The sequence below is a fragment of the Bufo bufo genome, chromosome 2, assembly GCF_905171765.1.
Source record: "Bufo bufo chromosome 2, aBufBuf1.1, whole genome shotgun sequence".
Taxonomy (NCBI): Eukaryota; Metazoa; Chordata; class Amphibia; order Anura; family Bufonidae; genus Bufo; species Bufo bufo.
The window spans coordinates 68,071,991-68,095,864 of NC_053390.1; the positions used below are offsets into that span (position 1 = coordinate 68,071,991).

A 23,874-nucleotide genomic window follows, 5' to 3' on the forward strand; every position below is an offset into this window, starting at 1 on the left:
TCATGCATGAGAAATGTCTCATAGGCACAAGGGCTGTCTCTTACACAGGTTAGGTCGTGTACGGAGGGGCTGTCGGATATACAGGGAGTGTCTCGTAAGCAGGGAAAGTGAGGTTGTTTCCTACACAGGGAGTGTCTCATGTACAGGGAGGGCTGACAGGGAGAGTCTCGTGTACAGGGAAAATCTCAGACACAAAGGCTGTCTCATAAAGGTAGCGTCTCATGCTCAGAGGCGCTGTCAGATACACAGAGACAGTCTCATACACAGGGAATGTCTCATGTACAGGGAGGGCTGACAGGGAGAGTTTCGTGTACAGGGAAAATCTCAGACACAAAGGCTGTCTCATAAAGGGAGCGTCTCATGCTCAGAGGCGCTGTCAGATATACAGAGACAGTCTCATACACAGGGAATGTCTCATGTACAGAGGGGCAGATAGCATTACAAACATTTACAGTCACGCTCGGTCACACACCGCAGTAGGGGGGACAAAAGGCTCCCTATAAATGTCTGATCTGCCGCTTATCTCGGCCAATTATACGAAAATCTACAGATTCAGATGTGGTTTCCGATTAATAAAGGACAATCAAGGAAAACGGTGAACGGTTTTCTCATGTCTCTGGGTAGATTTAAGATCACACAAAGGGACTGTCTCATATACAGTGACTGTCTCGTACACAGTGACCGTCTTGTACACAGTTACCGTCTCATACACAGCGAGCGTCTCATACACTTTGATTATCCCAAAATATACAGGGCTTGCGTACACAGGATTGTCTCTTACACATGGATTGTCTCCAATGCAAGGGCCATCTCGCAACCTGTCTGAGTGTCTCATACAAATGAAGCCGTCTCATGCTCAGGGCTTGTCTCTGTTGGTATTCAGTTTTCACATAGGAAAGATAAGATCGCCATATTTCTGCCAGTCCTATCAGCACACTAACTCATTTCATGCAGCATACATCATGTGCAGATAAAGTATACGGAGCAGTGCAGGTCTTGTATAGGGGAGTGTTCACATTGCCCTTCCAGTGTCCATGTGCCGCGAGGAAGCTACCGACACATGTCAAATCTTTCCAAAAGGTGCCATTTGATTCTAAGTTGGCCTCCGTAAAGCTTTTGTATGTCAGTATTCCTTTCTTTCATGTGTATGGCATGGTGTAGTCTGTTGTCCTGTTCCATTCAGAGGCATTCCACAAACAATATACAGTGCACTATGCTTTTATTTGTATGGGAGCCTATGGGCATACAGTGATAGACGCCACAGGCATACGTAGAAGGTAAACGCCTGTACAGTCCTCCTGATGTATACCTCTAATATACACTGCAGTGTTAATAGACCCTCAGTTCATCCTCCTCCTGTACAGATCACATAAGATCTTCCTGTACACATCATATAAGATCACCCTCATGTACACATTATATAAGATCCCCCTCCTCCTGTACACATCATATAAGATCACCCTCCTCCTGTACACATAATATAAGATCCCCTCCTCCTATATACATCATATAAGATCACCCTCCTCCTGTACACATCATATAAGATCACCCTCCTCCTGTACACATCATATAAGATCACCCTCCTCCTGTACACATAATATAAGATCCCCTTCTCCTGTACACATCATATAAGATCCCCTTCTCCTGTACACATCATATAAGATCACCCTTCTCCTGTACACATCATATAAGATCACCCTCATGTACACATCATATAGGATCACCCTCCTCCTGTACACATCATATAAAAACCCCTCCTCCTGTACACATCATATAAGATCACTCTCCTCCTGTACACATCATATAAGATCCCCCTCATGCACGCATCATATAAGATCACTCTCCTCCTGTACACATAATATAAGATCACCCTTCTCCTGTACACATCATAAAGGATCACTCTCCTCCTGTACACATCATATAAGATCACCCTCCTCCTGTACACATAATATAAGATCCCCTCCTCCTGTACACATCATATAAGATCACTCTCCTCCTGTACACATCATATAAGATCACCCTTCTCCTGTACACATCATATAAGATCCCCTCCTCCTGTACACATCATATAAGATCACTCTCCTCCTGTATACATCATATAAGATCCCCCTCCTCCTGTACACATCATATAGGATCCCCCTCCTCCTGTACACATCATATAAGATCACCCTTCTCCTGTACACATCATAAAGGATCACTCTCCTCCTGTACACATCATATAAGATCACCCTCCTCCTGTATACATCATGTAAGATCCCCCTCCTCCTGTACACATCATATAAGATCCCCCTCCTCCTGTACACATCATATAAGATCACCCTCCTCCTATATACATTATATAAGATCCCCCTTCTCCTGTACACATGATATAAGATCACCCTCCTCCTATATACATAAGATCACCCTCCTCCTATATACATCATATAAGATCACCCTCCTCCTGTACACATCATATAAGATCACCCTCCTCCTATATACATAAGATCACCCTCCTCCTATATACATCATATAAGATCACCCTCCTCCTGTACACATCATATAAGATCACCCTCCTCCTGTACACATTATATAAGATCACCCTCCTCCTATATACATCATATAAGATCACCCTCCTCCTGTACACATCATATAAGATCACCCTCCTCCTGTACACATTATATAAGATCACCCTCCTCCTATATACATCATATAAGATCACCCTCCTCCTGTACACATCATATAAGATCACCCTCCTCCTGTACACATCATATAAAAAACTCCTCCTGTACAGATCACATAAGATCTTCCTGTACACATCATATAAGATCACCCTCATGTACACATTTTATAAGATCCCCCTCCTCCTGTACACATCATATAAGATCACCCTCCTCCTATATACATAAGATCACCCTCCTCCTATATACATCATATAAGATCACCCTCCTCCTGTACACATCATATAAGATCACCCTCCTCCTGTACACATTATATAAGATCACCCTCCTCCTATATACATCATATAAGATCACCCTCCTCCTGTACACATCATATAAGATCCCCCTCATGCACGCATTATATAAGATCCCCCTTCTCCTGTACACATGATATAAGATCACCCTCCTCCTATATACATAAGATCACCCTCCTCCTATATACATCATATAAGATCACCCTCCTCCTGTACACATCATATAAGATCACCCTCCTCCTGTACACATTATATAAGATCACCCTCCTCCTATATACATCATATAAGATCACCCTCCTCCTGTACACATCATATAAGATCACCCTCCTCCTGTACACATCATATAAAAAACTCCTCCTGTACAGATCACATAAGATCTTCCTGTACACATCATATAAGATCACCCTCATGTACACATTTTATAAGATCCCCCTCCTCCTGTACACATCATATAAGATCACCCTCCTTCTTTATACATCATATAAGATCACCCTCCTCCTATATACATTATATAAGATTCCCCTCCTCCTGTACACATCATATAAGATCACCCTCCTTCTTTATACATCATATAAGATCCCCTCCTCCTGTACACATCATATAAGATCACCTTTCTCCTGCACAGATTTATAAGTTCCTCTCTGTTGCATGCATTATGTAAAAAGAAAAAGGTTTGGTACCTTGTTAGCCAGTAGTAAGAATTCTTGATGCTCTTAAATAGAGAAACAATATAAAATATTGTAATTTCGCACCTTTTAATTAGCCATTAAAAGTTATAAAATTACAATATTTAACATGTATTATGTGGGCTCATGAAAATAGTTTACATAAATCATATCAGGCCATGTATCTTGGGCTAAAATTTGCCAAGATCTCTGTTACCCTGCATGCTTTGTATACCACCTACTTTCCTGTACCCTTTCTGCCATGTATACACAGTATAACTATTAGAAATATACCAGTTACATTAGATCACCTGCATTTACCAGGCTACACTCCTTACATCATGTATTGTCTCCTATAAACTAATAGGTAATTTCAACCTCCTTGTACTAATACCATGTTAAATCACACACTCTGACTACTCCTCTAGTTCTAGAGAACTTGCCCCATATTATTATAGATGATTTAGATTGTTCTGTATATACAGTGTACCTACCAGTCAATTAGGGGCATATAATGAGAGAATATCAAATCTGGTCCCTAGAGTCTAAACAGGTTTGCAGGGCTTTTTTCCCCACCTAAGAAGTTTAGTAGAGTAAATGAAACAGTACTATGATGGGTCTAATACATTTGTATAGTCCTCTGATGTATGAAAAGCTGAACAACATGGACATGCCTGAAAAAGCAAATTTTTCACACAAAGATTTTTCTGGTGTGGCACTCACACCATTTATGATCACCTAGTTTCCTTTGTAAAAAGCAAAAATAGATCCAAGAGAGGAAATTAAGATAAAGGATAAGCAAATTTGTGAATCTGGCCTTTACCTGTATACCCATTCAAAATGTTGGGAGTAGAGATGAGGAAACTGATTCCACATATTCCAAATTTGTCTTGAATTTCTTGGTATATTAATTTCAGGCAAATAATAGAGAATGAGAGAAATGTATAATACTTCTTTGATTGAAACATTAAAGCCAGTGTTCCTTCCAAATGGACAAGAGTACTGAGTGCCTCAAGAGAAAATTGCCAAGATAAGATGAAGGACCTTGGGGTGCTTTTTCTCATTAGGGAGACCACCTAGTATGCATAAGGAGTATTGTATTCCAGCCAATACTGATCTGTGTTTCTCAGAAACATAAATGCATATTAGTATGTCTTACTCCTACTGCCATCAGATAGGCATAGTGGGACACATTTATTAAGACCAGCGTTTTAAGCCCTATAGCTGGCGGTGGATTACTTAAGTTATGTAGAGCCGCCGACCTCTACATAACTTCGGCGTATTCACCGCCAATTCTAAATGTAAGACAGTTTCCTTTCTGTCTTACATTTAGACCATTTTTTACGCCTAAACCAGGCATAGAAAATCATTAATGAGACGGGCCTGCCGGCCCTTCCCTGCCCACGCTACGCCCACTTTTTTAGACCTAGCGTGTGTGGGGACGAAGTCACAGATTCTGCCGCACCATGGCGTGTGACAGAATCTGCACTAGCTACATGCCACAGCAGTCGCGAATATTTCGGGCGTAACTACCATAGCGGCAGACCATGTGGCTGCTATGGGGCCAAGGGCAAGAGGAGGCCCAGTTGAGATCATCCCCTCTTCTACTGAGAGTGAAAACTTGGTCAGGACTCTACCCTCTAAAAGAACAACGTTTAGCAAATGAGGCAGTGGAAAAAATTGAAAGGGGTTTAGGCAGAAACCCTTCTGTCTTGTGTGGGGGGGCCTGGTTTGATCCTTGATATGGGGCCCTTACTTCTCTATGTACGCCACTCCTGTATACATATAACAATATCTCCTGCTGTATACATATAAGATCACCTCTTCCTGTATACATATAAAATTACCCTCCTCCTGTATACATATAAGATCACCTCCTCCTGTATACATATAAGATTACCCTCCTCCTGTATACATATAAGATCACCTCCTCTTCTATACATACAAGATCAATACCTCCTTTATACATACCTCCTTTATCCCGCCTTCCCACACCCTAAAAAAAAGTCCTAAAAAAATCTTATACTCACCTGTGTCCTTTCACTAGCTGCTGGTACGGCGAGGGATGGTGCAACGCAGACGCGCACACCTCACCGTGTCCTGGCACAGGCGGGCGTGATGACATCATCATGCCTGCCTGCGCTGGGATTTCACTACCAAATAGACCTCAGGCCTGTAGCCTATGACAAGTCTTGTCGCCATCTGCAAATTTTAAGGCGCATTGGAGACCATTTTGGTCGCCATCTGGAGCGCTGTATTGCATCAGTGACATGAACACTCTCCACATAAAATGATATATTACATCAGTGACATCACCGCTCTCCACATATAAGTGATATATTACATCAGTAACATCACCGCTGTCCACATATAAGTGATATATTACATCAGTGACATCACCGCTCTCTACATATATGTGGAGAGCGGTGATGTCACTGATGTAATATATTACTTACCGGTATGTGTGGACAGCGGTGATGTCACTGATGTAATATATTACTTATATGTGGAGAGTGGTGATGTCACTGATGTAATATATTACTTATATGTGGAGAGTGGTGATGTCACATAGCCACCAATCATATCCCCCCCCCCCTCCTAAAGGTAACTGATGTGCTGGGGGGAGGGGAATATGATTGGTGGCACTGGCACACTCAACATCAGCAGCAAGGAGTTAAAGTCCAACCCTTAATGGCCCCCAAAATCCCTGGGGGGAGTTGATGTAGTAGCAGGAATGCACACACTGTTCCCCTGTCCTCTATGACCCCCCCCCATGGCACATTTCTCCCACTCCATTATGGGCCAGTGGCAGATGGGATCCATCCAGTTGTTATCTTTGTACAAAATTGTACTTTATACTACCAAATACCTGTAAGTTCTGTTCTAACTTGTTATGGTGGAACTGGAACTTGCTTAGTTGCTTGGCTGGCTCAGGCTGTGTCTGTTGTGGCTGCTGGCTGGCGCTCGGGCTCGCTCCGCCTCCTTCTTCTCTCTGCCTGTGCGGCAGCTGCGTCACGCTCCAGCAGCCACTGGTCTGCTCTGTTAAAGAGACAGGCAGGCCAGGCAGCAGAGCGGAGCGCAGAGCGGCCGCGGGCCCCGCCCCTTCCTCACCCAGTCTCTTTCTATAGTCCGGACTCCGGACCGTGACTCCGTGCTGTTAGATGGCCGGCGGGCGGAGGTGGCAACAAAATATAGTAGTAAGCACAGCCCGAACACCCCAAAGGCCGGCCCTGTGCGCAGCGCACAGCTCCCATGCCCCGCCGCAATATTCGGCAGCTAAGGCTAAAAAGTCTTGTTGGTCACCGAGTGCTGCTTGGGCCCCCCAGGAGCAACTGGGCCCGGGGAAGCTGCCCCTTTTGCCCCGCGGTAAAGACGGCCCTGATCTCTCCTGTATATATATAATATTACCTCCTCCAGTATACGATCACCTCTTTCTGTATACATATCAGATCATCCTTCTGTATACATATAATATCCCCTCCTCATGCATACATATAATATCCCCTCCTCCTGCATACATATAAGATCACCTCCTACTGTATACATTGTAGGAAGGCGCAAGTGACAGTCGTTGAGGGAAGGTATGTGTCACAGAGGCAGTGATGGCCAGTTCGCATTGTTCGCCCGCGAGCTGCCATCTTTTTTCACAAGTCCAACAAGGCACAGGTAAGCCCTTACCTGTGCCTGTGTCGCGAGCCGGTCTGAAAACAAATGCGGTCACCGGAAGCAGGCAGTTCCGAGAACAGCCCGATGACGGCCCCCGGTGGCTGTTTTCGGAACTGCCTGCTCCCGCTGACCGCACTTGTTTTCAGACCGGCTCGCGCACAGGTAAGGGCTTACCTGTGCCTCGCCGGACTTGTGAAAAAAGATTGCAGCCCGCATATGTTCACGGGCGAACAATGCGAACTGGCCATCACTGCACAGAGGTTCCTGGCCTCGGTGGAGTAGGAGCCAGTTTTCATGTGTCAGCAGCAGTTGCTGTTTAACAACTTGCAATTTAGTATAGCTAATATAATATATAATACGATAGCTGATCCGGCATGGCTCTTACTGGGAGTAGTCAAAGTGCTGGGTGGGTGACTACTCCCCACGTTCCAGGCCTGGTCTTGACTGGCCTATATAAAAAAAAAATAGCCAGCAGTGTCAGCTGGTGGTAATTACCTCTCTCTCTGACAGAGGAGCTCTGGCAATCACTGGATTGGGATCTGAGCCGTGTGCTAGGCTGGAGGCCTGAGTTTGGGAGGTCTGCTCTGTCCTGACCAATGCTGACCGGGTGTGAACTAACACCTAGGATAACAGGTGACTGTTTTGATCTATTAACTGTCTAGTGAACAAACACCAAAACTGCAAATGGACTGTCGTACTGTTTTGTTACAATGTCCTGTCTTCCAGAGGGAATCCCCCACAACATATAACATCAGCCTCCTCCTGTGCACATATAAGATCCCCTCCTCCTGTATACATATAAGATCACCTCCTCCTGTATACATATAAGATCACCTCCTCCTGTATAAATATAAGATCCCTCCTCCTGTATACATATAAGATCCCTCCTCCTGTATACATATAAGATCACCTCCTCCTGTATACATATAAGATCACCTCCTCCTGTATACATATAAGATCACCTCCTCCTGTATACATATAAGATCACCTCCTCCTGTATAAATATAAGATCCCTCCTCCTGTATACATATAAGATCCCTCCTCCTGTATACATATAAGATCACCCCCCTGTATACATATAAGATCCCCTCCTCCTGTATACATATAAGATCCCCTCCTCCTGTATACATATAAGATCACCTCCTCCTGTATACATACAAGATCACCTCGTCCTGTATACATATAAGATCACCTCCTCCTGTATACATACAAGATCACCTCGTCCTGTATACATACAAGATCACCTCCTCCTGTATACATATAAGATCACCTCCTCCTGTATACATATAAGATCACCCCCCTGTATACATATAAGATCCCCTCCTCCTGTATACATATAAGATCCCCTCCTCCTGTATACATATAAGATCACCTCCTCCTGTATACATATAAGATCACCCCCCTGTATACATATAAGATCCCCTCCTCCTGTATACATATAAGATCACCTCCTCCTGTATACATACAAGTTCACCTCCTCCTGTATACATATAAGATCACCTCCTCCTGTATACATATAAGATCTCCTCGTCCTGTATACATATAACATCACCCTCCTCCTGTATACATACAAGTTCACCTCCTCCTGTATACATATAACATCACCCTCCTCCTGTATACATATAATATTACCCTCCTCCAGTATACATATAAGATCCCCTCCTCCTGTATACATATAAGATCCCCTCCTCCTGTATACATATAAGATCACCTCCTCCTGTATACATATAAGATCACCCCCTGTATACATATAAGATCCCCTCCTCCTGTATAAATATAAGATCCCCTCCTCCTGTATACATATAAGATCACCTCCTCCTGTATACATATAAGATCCCCTCCTCCTGTATAAATATAAGATCCCCTCCTCCTGTATACATACAAGATCACCTCCTCCTGTATACATACAAGATCACCTCCTCCTGTATACATATAACATCACCCTCCTCCTGTATACATACAAGTTCACCTCCTCCTGTATACATATAACATCACCCTCCTCCTGTATACATACAAGATCACCTCCTCCTGTATACATACAAGATCACCTCCTCCTGTATACATATAACATCACCCTCCTCCTGTATACATACAAGTTCACCTCCTCCTGTATACATATAACATCACCCTCCTCCTGTATACATATAATATTACCCTCCTCCAGTATAAATATAACACCACCTCCTCCAGTATACATATAAGATCACCTCCTCCTGTATAAATATAAGATCCCTCCTCCTGTATACATATAAGATCACCCCCCTGTATACATATACGATCCCCTCCTCCTGTATAAATATAAGATCCCCTCCTCCTGTATACATATAAGATCACCTCCTCCTGTATACATATAAGATCCCCTCCTCCTGTATACATACAAGATCACCTCCTCCTGTATACATACAAGATCACCTCCTCCTGTATACATATAACATCACCCTCCTCCTGTATACATATAACATCACCCTCCTCCTGTATACATACAAGTTCACCTCCTCCTGTATACATATAATATTACCCTCCTCCAGTATAAATATAAGATCACCTCCTCCTGTATACATACAAGATCACCTCCTCCTGTATACATATAATATTACCCTCCTCCAGTATAAATACAAGATCACCTCCTCCTGTATACATACAAGTTCACCTCCTCCTGTATACATACAAGTTCACCTCCTCCTGTATACATACAAGTTCACCTCCTCCTGTATACATACAAGATCACCTCCTCCTGTATACATATAAGATCACCTCGTCCTGTATACATACAAGTTCACCTCCTCCTGTATACATATAAGATCACCTCGTCCTGTATACATACAAGATCACCTCCTCCTGTATACATATAAGATCACCTCGTCCTGTATACATACAAGATCACCTCCTCCTGTATACATATACGATCCCCTCCTCCTGTATACATATAAGTTCACCTCCTCCTGTATACATATAATATTACCCTCCTCCAGTATAAATATAAGATCACCTCCTCCTGTATACATACAAGTTCACCTCCTCCTGTATACATATAACATCACCCTCCTCCAGTATACATATAATATTACCCTCCTCCAGTATAAATACAAGATCACCTCCTCCTGTATACATATAAGATCACCTCGTCCTGTATACATACAAGATCACCTCCTCCTGTATACATATAAGCTCACCTCCTCCAGTATAAATACAAGATCACCTCCTCCTGTATACATATAAGATCACCTCCTCCTGTATACATATAAGATCACCTCGTCCTGTATACATACAAGATCACCTCCTCCTGTATACATATAAGCTCACCTCCTCCTGTATACATACAAGATCACCTCCTCCTGTATACATACAAGTTCACCTCCTCCTGTATACATACAAGTTCACCTCCTCCTGTATACATATAATATTACCCTCCTCCAGTATACATACAAGTTCACCTCCTCCAGTATAAATACAAGATCACCTCCTCCTGTATACATATAAGATCACCTCCTCCTGTATACATACAAGTTCACCTCCTCCTGTATACATATAAGATCACCTCCTCCTGTATACATATATTACCCTCCTCCTGTATACATATAAGATCACCTACTCCTGTATACATACAAGTTCACCTCCTCCTGTATACATATAATATTACCCTCCTCCAGTATACATACAAGTTCACCTCCTCCAGTATAAATACAAGATCACCTCCTCCTGTATACATACAAGTTCACCTCCTCCTGTATACATATAAGATCACCTCCTTCTGTATACATATAATATTACCCTCCTCCAGTATACATACAGATGTAGCAGAGCTAAAAGGAACAGTTAACACGTTAAATAAACAATGGCAAAACATGTTATTGACTTTTTCAGCGGTTTTAAGTGGCTTTTGTTACAAGATAACATTGCAACCTGTGTTATCACAGTTCCTTTTAGTTCTGCTACATCCATTCAAGATTGCCCTTCTCCGCTAAGCGTAATATAAGGTCACCTCCTTCTGTACACAATCTGAATGATCAGCATGTCGGTACATAATGCAGCATCACCACACTGATGTACGGTATACTCCAAGTCTTATGACCCTTCTGCTTTAAATATCATGATGTATCTCCTGTACACATCATTTATGATCAACACACACACACCATATACACCCCATATATAAACACAATAGTTCTGTATATGCCATGCAAGATCATCTTCCTTCTGTACAATATAATGCTTCTCCTACACACATCACATAAAACCACCTATCTACAGATGTAAACTCACCCTCCTCCACACACCATGTTTGCTGACCCTCCACTTGTAAACACCAAATAAGATCACCATCCTTTGTAGTCACCACCTAGGATCGGCCCTTTAGTGTACACATCATTCAATATAACTCTCTCCCACATACACCATGTATCATTGCCTTCCTCCAATACACATACTTGTAAGGGCATTACCCTCCTGTACAGATCACCTGCGATCACCCTCTTCCTAGGGACATCATGCAAGATCTCCTTCTGTACACATGTGTGCATCACATAAGATCACTGCCTTCTGTACGTATGGTGTATACATCGCATAAGATTACCACTCCTGTATACATCATATAAGGTCATCCCCTTCTGTACACATCACATATACACCTCATAAGATTACCTCTTCCTACAATAATCATTTAGGATCACCATCCTCCTATAGATATATATGGTTACCCTCTTCTGTATGCATCATATATGATCACTCTACCCTGTATACATAACATTACCCTCCTCTTGTATACATAATATAGGATTAGCCTCCTCTACATACATTATACATGATCCCCTCCTCCTCCTGTACACATCGTACAAGACTACCCTCCTCTTTGATGCATAATATGATCTCACCCTCCTCTGTACAAATAATTCAAGATCCTTCTCCTGTACACATCATATAAGATCTGCCTCCAACAATACACATCATATAAGATCACACTCTTCTTGCACTCATCATATAAGATCCCCCTCCTGCACACATCATATAAGATCTCCCCCTTCTGTACACATCGAATAAGATCACCCTCCTCCTGTACACATCATATAAGACCCCCTCCTCCTGTACACATCATATAAGACCCCCTCCTCCTGCACACATCATATAAGACCCCCTCCTCCTGTACACATCATATAAGATCCGCCTCCTCCAATGCACATCATATAAGATCCCCTCCTCCTGCACACATCGTATAAGATCCCCCTCATGCACACATCATATAAGATCCCCCTCCTCCTGTACACATCATATAAGATCCCCTACTCCTGTACACATCATATAAGATCCCCCTCATGCACGCATCATATAAGATCCCCTCCTCCTGTACACATCATATAAGATCCCCTCCTCTTGTACACATCATATAAGATCCCCCTCATGCACACATCATATAAGATCCCCCTCCTCCTGTACACATCATATAAGATCCCCTACTCCTGTACACATCATATAACATCCCCCTCATGCACGCATCATATAAGATCCCCCTCCTCCTGTACACATCATATAAGATCCCCTCCTCCTGCACACATCATATAAGACCCCCTCCTCCTGTACACATCATATAAGATCCCCCTCATGCACACATCATATAAGATCCCCACCTCCTGTACACATCGAATAAGATCCCCCTCCTGCACACATCATATAAGACCCCCTCCTCCTATATACATAAGATCACCCTCCTCCTGTACACATCATATAAGATCCGCCTCCTCCAATGCACATTATATAAGATCCCCTCCTTCTGCACACATCATATAAGACCCCCTACTCCTGTACACATCATATAAGATCCCCCTCATGCACACATCATATAAGATCCCCACCTCCTGTACACATCGAATAAGATCCCCCTCCTGCACACATCATATAAGACCCCCTCCTCCTGCACACATCATATAAGACCCCCTCCTCCTATATACATAAGATCACCCTCCTCCTGTACACATCATATAAGATCCGCCTCCTCCAATGCACATTATATAAGATCACCCTCCTCCTGTACACATCATATAAGATCCGCCTCCTCCAATGCACATCATATAAGATCCGCCTCCTCCAATGCACATTATATAAGATCCCCCTCCTCCTGTACACATTATATAAGATCCCCCTCCTCCTGCACACATTATATAAGATCCCCCTCCTCCTGTACACATTATATAAGATCCCCCTCCTCCTGCACACATTATATAAGATCCCCCTCCTCCTGCACACATTATATAAGATCACCCTCTTTTTTAACACATTCATCAAGATCATTCTATTTCTGTACACATCATATAAAGTAAGAGTGCCCTCTTTTAGTTCAGTTCACTTCTCTTATGTATACATGATACAACATTACATTACACCAATATACTTCTTATACCACCACTCCTCCATTGTACACATCGTTTAAGATCCCCCTCCTCCTTTACACAAAATGTAACATCCCCCTTCTCCTGTACACATCATATACAATCACTTTCCACCAGTATATATGAAACACAACAACTCTCCTACGATATACATCATATACAGTCGCCCTTCTCCTGTATACACAATGAAGGATCACCCCTCTACTGTACACATGGTGTAAGTTCACCCTCCTTTAGTGCATATGTATTACCTTCCTTCTGTACACATGGTGTAGGATCAGCCTCCTCCGGTGCATCATTCTCTCTCTCTCTCTTTCTCTCTCTCTCTCTCTCTCTCTCTCTATATATATATATATCACCCTTCTCCAATATATATTTTGTACAATCATCCCCTCTTCCTGTACACACAATATAAGATCACCGCCTCCTCCTGAACACATGGTGTAAGATCACCCCCTTTCAGGTATATATGTAATATCACCCATTTACAATCATTCTCCTTCAATGTACATTGTATCCAATCCGTCCCCTTCAGTATACACATTATACAATCACCCTCCTCCTGTACACACCACGTAAGATCACTGCTCTCCTGGTATAAGATCACCCCCCTCCTGAACACATTGTATTTGATCACTCTCCTCCTCTTACATGGTGTAAGCTCACCCTCCACCAGTATATCGCCCTGCTCCTGTATACATCATATAAGATCACTCTCCTCCAGTATACATTATGTACATCCTCCTCCTCCAGTATACATTATGTACATCCTCCTCCTCCAGTATACATTATGTACATCCTCCTCCTCCAGTATACATTATGTACAGCCTCCTCCTCCAGTATACATTATATACATCTTCCTCCTCCAGAATACATTATATACATTTTCCTCCTCCAGTATACATAACACCCAATCACCCCCCTCCTGTATACATTGTATACAATCTTCCTCCTCCAGTATACATCATTTAAGATTACTCAAGTATACATTATGTGCATCCTCCAGTATACACTATATAAATCTTCCTCCTCCAGTATACATCATATAAGATCACTCCAGTATACATTATGTGCATCCTCCTCCAGTATACATTATATACATCTTCCTCCTCCAGTATACATAACACCCAATCACCCCCCTCCTGTATACATTGTATACAATCGTCCTCCTCCAGTATGCATTGTATATGCTCATCCTTCTCCAATATACATCATATGAAACCAGCCTCCTCCTGCACACACCATGTATGATCACCCCTCGACTGTACACATGGTTTAGGTTCTCCCTCCTCCTCCTCCTCCTCCACCCAACACAGCGGCTTCAGATATTAGCATAACCCTTTACAAACCGCATCTCTGCTCAGACAATGATTCCTCGTCATTCCCTGACCGCTCCTGAGCTGTAACCCCCTTTCCTAAATCCCACATCCCTTCTCTTTCACAGGCTTCTATTAATCCTTTCAGCTCCATAGCTCTGAGCTGAAGTGCATCTCTCTCACAACCTGTGGTTAATTAACCCTTTCAGGTCCACCATTCTTTTTAGCCTCCTCGCATTCTCTTTCACGGACTGCCTTTCCTTTCCAGCACTTAACCCATTCCTTCCTCGTCTGGCATTGTTCCTTTCCCAGCACTTAACCCTTCCCTTCCTGCCTGCCCCTCATAGCCATCTCAGCAAGAAAGGCTTTTGAGGTTCATTACCTACATTATTCTAGCCAGCGATTATAACTATTCGCCTCCCTAATCATGAGTTTACATTCATTCGCTCCTTGTATAGGTTGCCCTGCAAATATTACTGCACACTGTTCCTCCTATCATGTAACCCATCCCACGGCTGCCTCCTTAAACCTCTGTCCACATCTATATATAATGCTTATATAATAGCTATTTAATGTAACCCAAAGAACCTGCCTTTTATCACTCTGCTTCATTTCCCTTCCTATATTAAGCCATATATGTAGCTTACCTAGCTATTGGGTTACAATTAGACCTGCATCCATCCCTCTTAAACCTTTCCTATTCAAAGCCCCAGCTTACAAAATATATCCATTGTATCTGTAAGATTATACAATGTGCATTATACAGATGGAGCAGAGGTGTATTCGCCATTAAACTGTATACATTAGACATCCATAACTGGAAACCAAATACAGCTATCATATGTGTAATATGTATAATATAGAAAAAAGAGAACCAATGACTGTGACAATAGCAACACAAAACACACAAACACACAAATCAGATCTACCAATTTATAGACAACACAGAACATTATAGAGGTCTGATGAATACTTAGGGTGTCTAAGCGCCGTTTCCAGCCCTTGGCTGAGCTCTGTTGTTCGGGCAGGATAGTAGAGAAGGAAAAAATTCATGCTTAGACTCCGGCTTCTCTTTATTATAAGATAAAAAAAAAAAAAAAGGAAAAAAAATGGTAGATAGAAATGTCCACGAGCTGTGTTGAATAATATTAAAAAGGATTAATAATAATTGTGCCCAAAAAAAAAGCATGAAAAATAAGAGAGGATGTTACGAGAGTATCGTGCAGTAAAATGCAGGGTTGCTTGGCCCCCTGCTCACTGGGCACAATGGAGATTGACTAGCTTATATTTCTAAGTAGGGGCTGCTTGGAAGGTACCACTGAGCCCGGGCTGACAGGCTCTCTCTGCTGTGAGCCTAAGAGAAAGAACACACACAAACCCCACACCCACCCCCCCTCAGTCTGCCTGGGAGTTGAGCCGGTCCTGCCTGTTTAAACGGAAAGGACACAGATCCTGTCTGTTCAATGTATAAAAAAAAAGCCCGATCAGAGCAGGGAGAGAGAGGGGGAGACAGAGAGTGTGTATGTGTGCGAGAGAGAGAAACACCGTGTTACAGAGAGAAAAGCCAACAGGATCCTCTATGTATATAAAGATGGCCACGTTAGCTAACGGACAAGCAGACAATTGCAGCCTGAACAGCAATCACAGCAACCCAAACACCAACGGGCACATGAACGGATTAAACCACAGTCCCGGGAGCACTTCCACCATCCCTATGAAGGATCATGATGCCATCAAGCTCTTCATTGGGCAGATCCCCCGCAATCTGGACGAGAAGGACCTGAAGCCTCTGTTTGAGGAGTTCGGCAAGATCTACGAGCTGACAGTGCTGAAGGACAGGTTCACTGGAATGCACAAAGGTCAGCTGCCTGCTTAACTTTTCTGCCGGCGCATGTGTGGGGAGGGCAGGCTTGGATGGGGGGCTTTGCAGTTTAGGTAGAGAGTGGGAGAAGATCTTTCCACTCAACTGTCTGCCGCTTATCCCTTTAACTTTGTGGACTGCACGTCTGGGTAGGAGAAAGCAGGGAAAGCTGTCCACTCATGCTAGTGCTGACCTGAGGGAAAGGAGCTGTCCACTCATGCTAGTGCTGAATGGGGGGCAAAGGAGCTGTCCACCTATGCTAGAGCTGAATGGGGGGCAAAGGAGCTGTCCACCTATGCTAGAGCTGAATGGGGGGCAAAGGAGCAGTGCACTCTGCCTAGTGCTTAACTGAGGGAAAGGAGCTGTCCATACAGGCTAGTGCTGAACTGGGGCAAAGGAGCTGTCCATACAGGTTAGTGCTGAACTGGGGCAAAGGAGCTGTGCACTCTGCCTAGTGCTGAACTAAGGGAAAGGAGATGTCCACCAGGCTAGTGCTCATTTGAGGGATGAGCTGCCCACCCATGCTAGTGCTGAACTGGGGCAGAGGACTTGTGCACTCTGTCTACTGCTGAACTGAGGGGAAATAGTTGACCACCCACGCTAGTGCTGAACTGGGGCAAATGAGTTGTCCATTCTGCCTAGTGCTGAACTGAGGGAAAGGAGCTGTCCATACAGGCTAGTTCTGAATTGGTGGAAAGGAGCTCTCCACCAAGGCTAGTTGCGAACTTAGGGAAATGAGCTGCCCTCTCAGCTTAGTGCTCAACTGAGGGAAAGGAGCTGTCCCGATGGACAGCCAGCCTTTAAATCCTCTTTTAACTTGGAAAATGCACATCTGGAACCTGGCATAGATGAAAAAAGATCCATGAACAGAGCCGCTCTATAATGACAGGCTTAAATCTCTTTTTACTTTGTGACTGCACATCTGGGGAAGAGATAGAAGGAGAGGGGGGTTGTCCATGATGTTGGAGCAGATCTAACAGTATTAAATCAGCTTACACTTTGTCATTACACATGTGGCTATGGGTGAAAATGAGCTAAGATTACACATAAAAATACAGCACGTTCAATTTCATTTCGCATGAGCACAGAATTAAATATGAAGTCTAAATGATGCCTATGTTGTTTAATGTATTAATCACATAAAATAAAATAAACTATGAGATCATACACTGAGGTGCGGAGTATATAAGAAATACTTGATCATCTGGTAGAAGGGGAGCTGTCCCTGACCTGGTACTGAACTGACTATTTTAAAAGCCCCTTTAAATCGCCACAAAGTATTCGCTTTCTTAGGCAAAGATACTTTAGGAGCTGTCCATAGAACCAGTGCTGAACCGGCTCTTTTAACTTTGTGCTGCACATCTGGGAAGCAGAATAAGAGGGACCTGAAAAGCAAAGCGAGAAGAAGGGTTCATATCACCTCCCAGACACAAGCTCTCAACAAAAGAATACATATTTCCATTGCACAATAGAATATAGATGAAAGAGACTTAGTGCTAAGCATAGCAGCATGCGTCTTTCTTTCTTTTTTTTTTTTCTGGGCAAAGGGCGCTATAGATGTAAACTTCACTAGTTCTAAGCATTAATATATAATATAGGGCTGGTTTAATCACTGGTTACTGCTCCTTCAGTGCCCATTTGGAGGATAGATGCAATGATGTTTAAAAAAAAAAATGTTATTCTGTGGACCTGAATTATCCTGGACTAAATGGGGAAGCAATTATATCAGGAAATGATGATGATGCTAATGTCATATTGACAAGAAAAAGAGAACATTATTGCATTTGGTTCAGAGAAGACGTCTGCCATCCATGTGCTATGAAGAGCAGTAAAAGCTGACCTGTATTTTTTCACCATGTGGCAAATGTTACCTGCCGCTTGGCAGTCTTTGCTATCTATTCATTGGGAGTCAGATATACCCTAAAATAGTGGAGCTTTGAAATTATTCATTGATATGACATAGCGGTCTTTTCTCAGATGAGAAAGTCAACTACTGCAAGTTAGCGCTGCCTCCAAGATGAATTGTCATGTATATCTATCAAAGCAGCATTAGCATTTGAGTCTGTAGAACTGCCCCATTCACTCATCAAAAGACAACACTTTACAACTGAGCATGGACAAAAATCCTACAATGAAAGCTTCTCTGGCCGGTTGGACCTTTTAGAAAAATACAGGGGAAGAAATACATCCTTTTGTTATGCCCAGGTATAGAGGTTTTTGTTTTTGTAGCTTCTGATTGTACAATCCGCTTGTCAACAATAACTGCCGCCGATAAGTTGAAAGGATACCTTTAATAGATTTAGAGGCAGAATTTGAAGGCTGGCTCCTTGTATTTCAGGTCAGAAGCCGGTCATTGAAGGACAAAGCCTGGAATGAGTTAATGAAATAGAAGGTGGCCCTATGGAAAGGGTTAATTTTACTAGACTGCTACATGCTGTATGTAGCCTTTGGTAGAGAAGGAACACTCCGAAGGATCTCATGGTTTAAGTGAAACAATACCCGATCCCTTGCACAGTGCTTTATCCAAAGGCTTTGCCTAGATTGAGAACAGTTAAAACTATTATTACTCATTCTGGGGTATATCTGATTTATTAGCTAATCCTGATAAAAATGTGCCTCTGGCAAGCAGAAAAAATTACTTGCTTGCCCTTGGTGATTAATTGTTTTGAGGTCTAAGCATGACAACTGTGTGAAGAATGAGACTTGTGTTTGGCTTCCAGTCTTTTTTCTTTCTTTTTTTGACCGGCTACATACAGTAGGGAAAAAAAAGCATCAACTCAATGGTCTTTTTTTCCCCTCCATGGGTGAGAAGCTTTTGGCGAGATCTTTCACCTTACTTGATTTTCTGTATGTATTGAACATCTTAAAATAGACCATTCAACCTCTTTGGGTTAAGGCTTAAAGGCATTCTACCTAATCGGAACTATTAATGGAAAAGGCTTTATATTTAATGCTGTTCAATATTGATTCATAGCCTGCTAATTAGCTGGTGATATATTCTCGAGGAGGCACCTAGGAAACAGCACATAGTCCAAATCTCCCAATTAATACCGTCACAGAGTGCATTAAAGAGTTTAGGGAGTTGAGCTTATTTATTATCTACCACTATAGAGGGAGCTTGTAATGGGATTAACCCATGACACCCTATAGAGGGAAGGAACATTGTTTTGAAGCTGGACACATTATTGGCTTCGAGCTGTAAATGTTGGGTAGACTGTAGTATCCACCTTTTTGAATGTCGTTGACCGTAATCTAAGTGAACAATACAAAAATAAGATGAACATGAAGATTTATAATCTTCTCACAACATCAAAAGTCATATTAGATGATGAGTGTTGGGTGATGATTCTTGCCCATCATCATGTTGCTGTAGTTAAAGATTAATCTCATGTAATTTTTTCATTAGAGTTCACCTCTTCAGGCATGGGAAGGTTCCTCACACGATTCTCTAGTTCGCCCGTTATCCGCCGGTCATATTCTGTGGTTTGTTTTCTATCCCCCTGTGATAAATACGCAATGACCCACCCACAAATTCAGTTAGCTAATGACAGTTAAACCACTGGACGATTCATTCATAACTTCATGCTTGTGTGATACGTCTCTCCCTCTCTCTGTTTCGCTCCTCGCGTGCTTAGAAACTGACTTCTGAGAGACCTAAATGTTACTGCTCTCTGGGCAGCCATATACCAATGCATTATCTTTAAAGTTATTCAAAAGGCAATTTCAAATGGTATTTAGTATAATAATTTTCAATTATAGTAATCTAAATATAGGACCTTCACAATAGGCAGAGTCAGGTTTTATTGCTGATACGTGCTTTAAAGCAAGGCCTGTAATGTATTACAATCAAAATATTCAGCAGGCATCTGCCATAGTTATCTTCATCCTATCAGTCTAACTGTTCTGAATAGTCATGTACATCTTGTAACTCAGTGACACAAAATGTAGAATATCCAACCTCATCATGCACTGTAGTTATAGGGAACACGGGTCACTTTCCTTTTTTACTAAGTAACTATATTAATATTCCATTGAGCCACAAGAATAAAAACCTAGACTATCATTTTTAATTCTAGAAGAGTACACATAAATCGTCCTTTGACCAAAAATCCTATGCAGAGAGTCTTACATAGCTACCTTTGGGCTTGCTTTACCGCTAAATATTGTTCTAAAATCCAAGTCTTAAAGCTTTTTGGTCTCTTTGTGAACATTAATTATTGAGTTGAGAACTAGTCTTTGAATATTATTTTGGTCAACATCTTGGAGAACTTGGTTCTCTACCTTGAGCAGCCAGGAGTGAAACCCAATGCCAGTTGAAGCTATTCAAAGCTTATTCTTAAAGAAAGTTTTGTCAATCATACCTTGACTCATGCAGGCAGACCAACGCAATGCTCAAAGAAATTATATCATAGCAGAACAAAGGACAAAGATGCAAAGACACAGAGTAGAAATTTGGCAGCAAAACATTTATGAGATTTGGTAAACATCAGCATTCAGGCATCAAAAACCTCATGACAGAGAAGGTGGTTGAAGTCAATTCTGATGTAATTTACACATATATCCATAAAGGGCCTTGGATTGTGGCTTAATGACTTGAAATGGGAAGGTTTCCATTAGAAAACATCTCAACCCAAGTGGAGCTTGTTTAAACTGCAGGTGGTTCAGAATACAATTCCCGAAAGTAGAATTTTTTGAATTGCCCATGACTTCATGGTTTATGAGCTGTTAGTCTATTGTTTATATCTTTCCTTGTTTATTACTATTCTTAGAAAATGTAGCTTAAATGCAATTACTGTATTGACAAATTAATTTTTGATTTTTTTTAGCACTTCTTTATTTACTTGACTTTAAATGGTCCAATATTTCTAAAATAAACAGGCCATAATAGTCCAGGATTTGTAATATGTTTGCTCTAAAAATTGACCTGACCACAATGACCCATGACCCTTATGAATATTAAAATGATGTCTACTAGATAATGAACTAAAGTTAATGATTAAAAAAAGTCATTCTTAGACAACAACATGGGGGATTATTTCAGAAGGGATAAAAGAAAATGTTCTATGATTTTTATCTAAGTAAATTGGTTTGGACATGTGCAAATAGATGACGATGCTGGTTTAGTGGAAAATTGGTCGTCGTTGAACAGTCTAGTTAAAATTGGCGATTTCAAAATTGGTGAATTCCTCTTGTAAAAGACTAACATTACATAAAAAATGGCAATAATATGAGGGAGCATGAAAAATGAGCACATACCAATGCCATTCATGTCATTTCAGTTCCTTGATATTTATCATGATTTTATATCCATTATTGTATCGTCTCTTAAAATACATACTTTTTACATATGTTTGTTTCCATTACAATATTTCGCTAATAGATACATTTATTTTGCTATATCAAATATTTTTTTAGAATGTAATTGGCTGAAAAGCTACTGCTTCCACCACAGGGTGGCATTTTGTCAGAAAAAATCCTGTCAGATTGCAAAGGCTCTGGAGAGAGATGGTAGCTGTGTAGGCACATAATACCTTCTATGAATGGATTTTTTTTTAAGATATATGTCATGGGTATAGATTTATATGGCCAAATTTGAAAAATATTTTTACCATTAACATATATCCTGCCTGATGCTAACTTCCTGGTGGTTTGTGTTCTCTTATTGTGTGGCCCAAAAAAAGTTGATCCCAGTCTTAATGAGTGAAGCATCATGCCTACTGATTTAAAACTTTACAAATAATATCATATCATATAACATTTAACAATTATATTCCTGATTTTTTAAAACATATTGCTAGTGGTTTTATTTTAATAATTAATTTAATGGTAAAAAAAAAAGAGGTAAAACACACCACACAGTTGGATGAGGCTAAATTTGCTAAGAAGTCTTTTCCACACTCTTAAGCAATTTTATAAAATATATAAATGTTGCAGTTTTTTGCAATGTTATTCTTTCAATTTTTCTCATTAAATATCATACCTAAATATTTTTTATTTGTCTTGAACCTTGATTTCAGACCTTTTTCCAGTCATTTTCGATACAGTGGGTGGGAGTTCAAAAAGAATTGCACACATAACTGAAAGATACAGTATAGCATCTGTGCAAGGTGCACATCTCTCATACCTTTCCCCTTGCTAAATGAAGCTTGTCAAAAGATATATTGCAATCTTTATTTTTTTTTGAGCCCCTATTCAAGATGCTGTGCTTGCCAATGTGATAGATTCTAAAGGGGTCACAGCTCCACATTAACAATAGCGAAAGTGAAGGTTACAAGACTAGGATGTTTCAAGGTTAGGAAATGTTATAGAACTGAATTGGCAAGGAGCACTTAATAATAAGAATACCAATACTCCTTTAAGTGTCATGACAGTCCTACCGTGTATAGGGTGCATTAGTCCCATAGACTGTTCATACAACACGTTTACATTTTTAAAGTCGTCAATATAGCGGTTAATCAATACAGGCCAAAAGGACAGCAAACTGTGGCTAAAGTTTCTATGATGAGATGCGGGATAAAAAATAAAAATAATTGTATTGTAGTTACAAGTAGTTTGTGGAGCTATAATGCTGAAACAAGATTTTGGTATGTTGGAAAACAGAATAAAAAATAACAGCTGACAACAACAAAACATTCTATCAAATAAAAAACCTATGAAAATCGGTAGCGTAATGTATTTTCAGACTCACATTTTCAAATTGTGACCAATAAAATGTGGGGTATGATATTAGCAACAATTATAATTTACTACAGATAAATATTTTCAATATAATAGTTTACTTTAAGATTTACACTTTTAATAATTTTATTATATATATTTTGCAGAGCTAGGAACTTAATACAGGTTTTAATTAACACTTGAGTGATACTGACATAGAGTGTTAATACTTTCACCATACAATTTTTATTTTCGGGTTCTCTACTAAAAATGTTGTACATTAAAGACCTTGACATTACATGCCAATAAGTTCTACCATAAAGATGATTTTGTTCAATGTACATAGTTTGTACTAGATATAATTTTTTTTTATTTTAAT

At 41.2% G+C, this 23,874-nt stretch overlaps 1 protein-coding gene across 1 annotated transcript in view; it reads left to right on the forward strand.

The window, feature by feature from the left end:
* The first annotated feature begins 16,556 nt into the window (after positions 1–16,556).
* CELF4 (CUGBP Elav-like family member 4) overlaps positions 16,557–23,874 on the forward strand; it is a 1,014,616-nt gene continuing 1,007,298 nt past the window's right edge. Inside the window, exon 1 of the mRNA XM_040421161.1 lies at positions 16,557–16,836. Coding sequence (XP_040277095.1) covers positions 16,557–16,836 — 280 coding nt within the window. The remainder of the gene's footprint in view (positions 16,837–23,874) is intronic.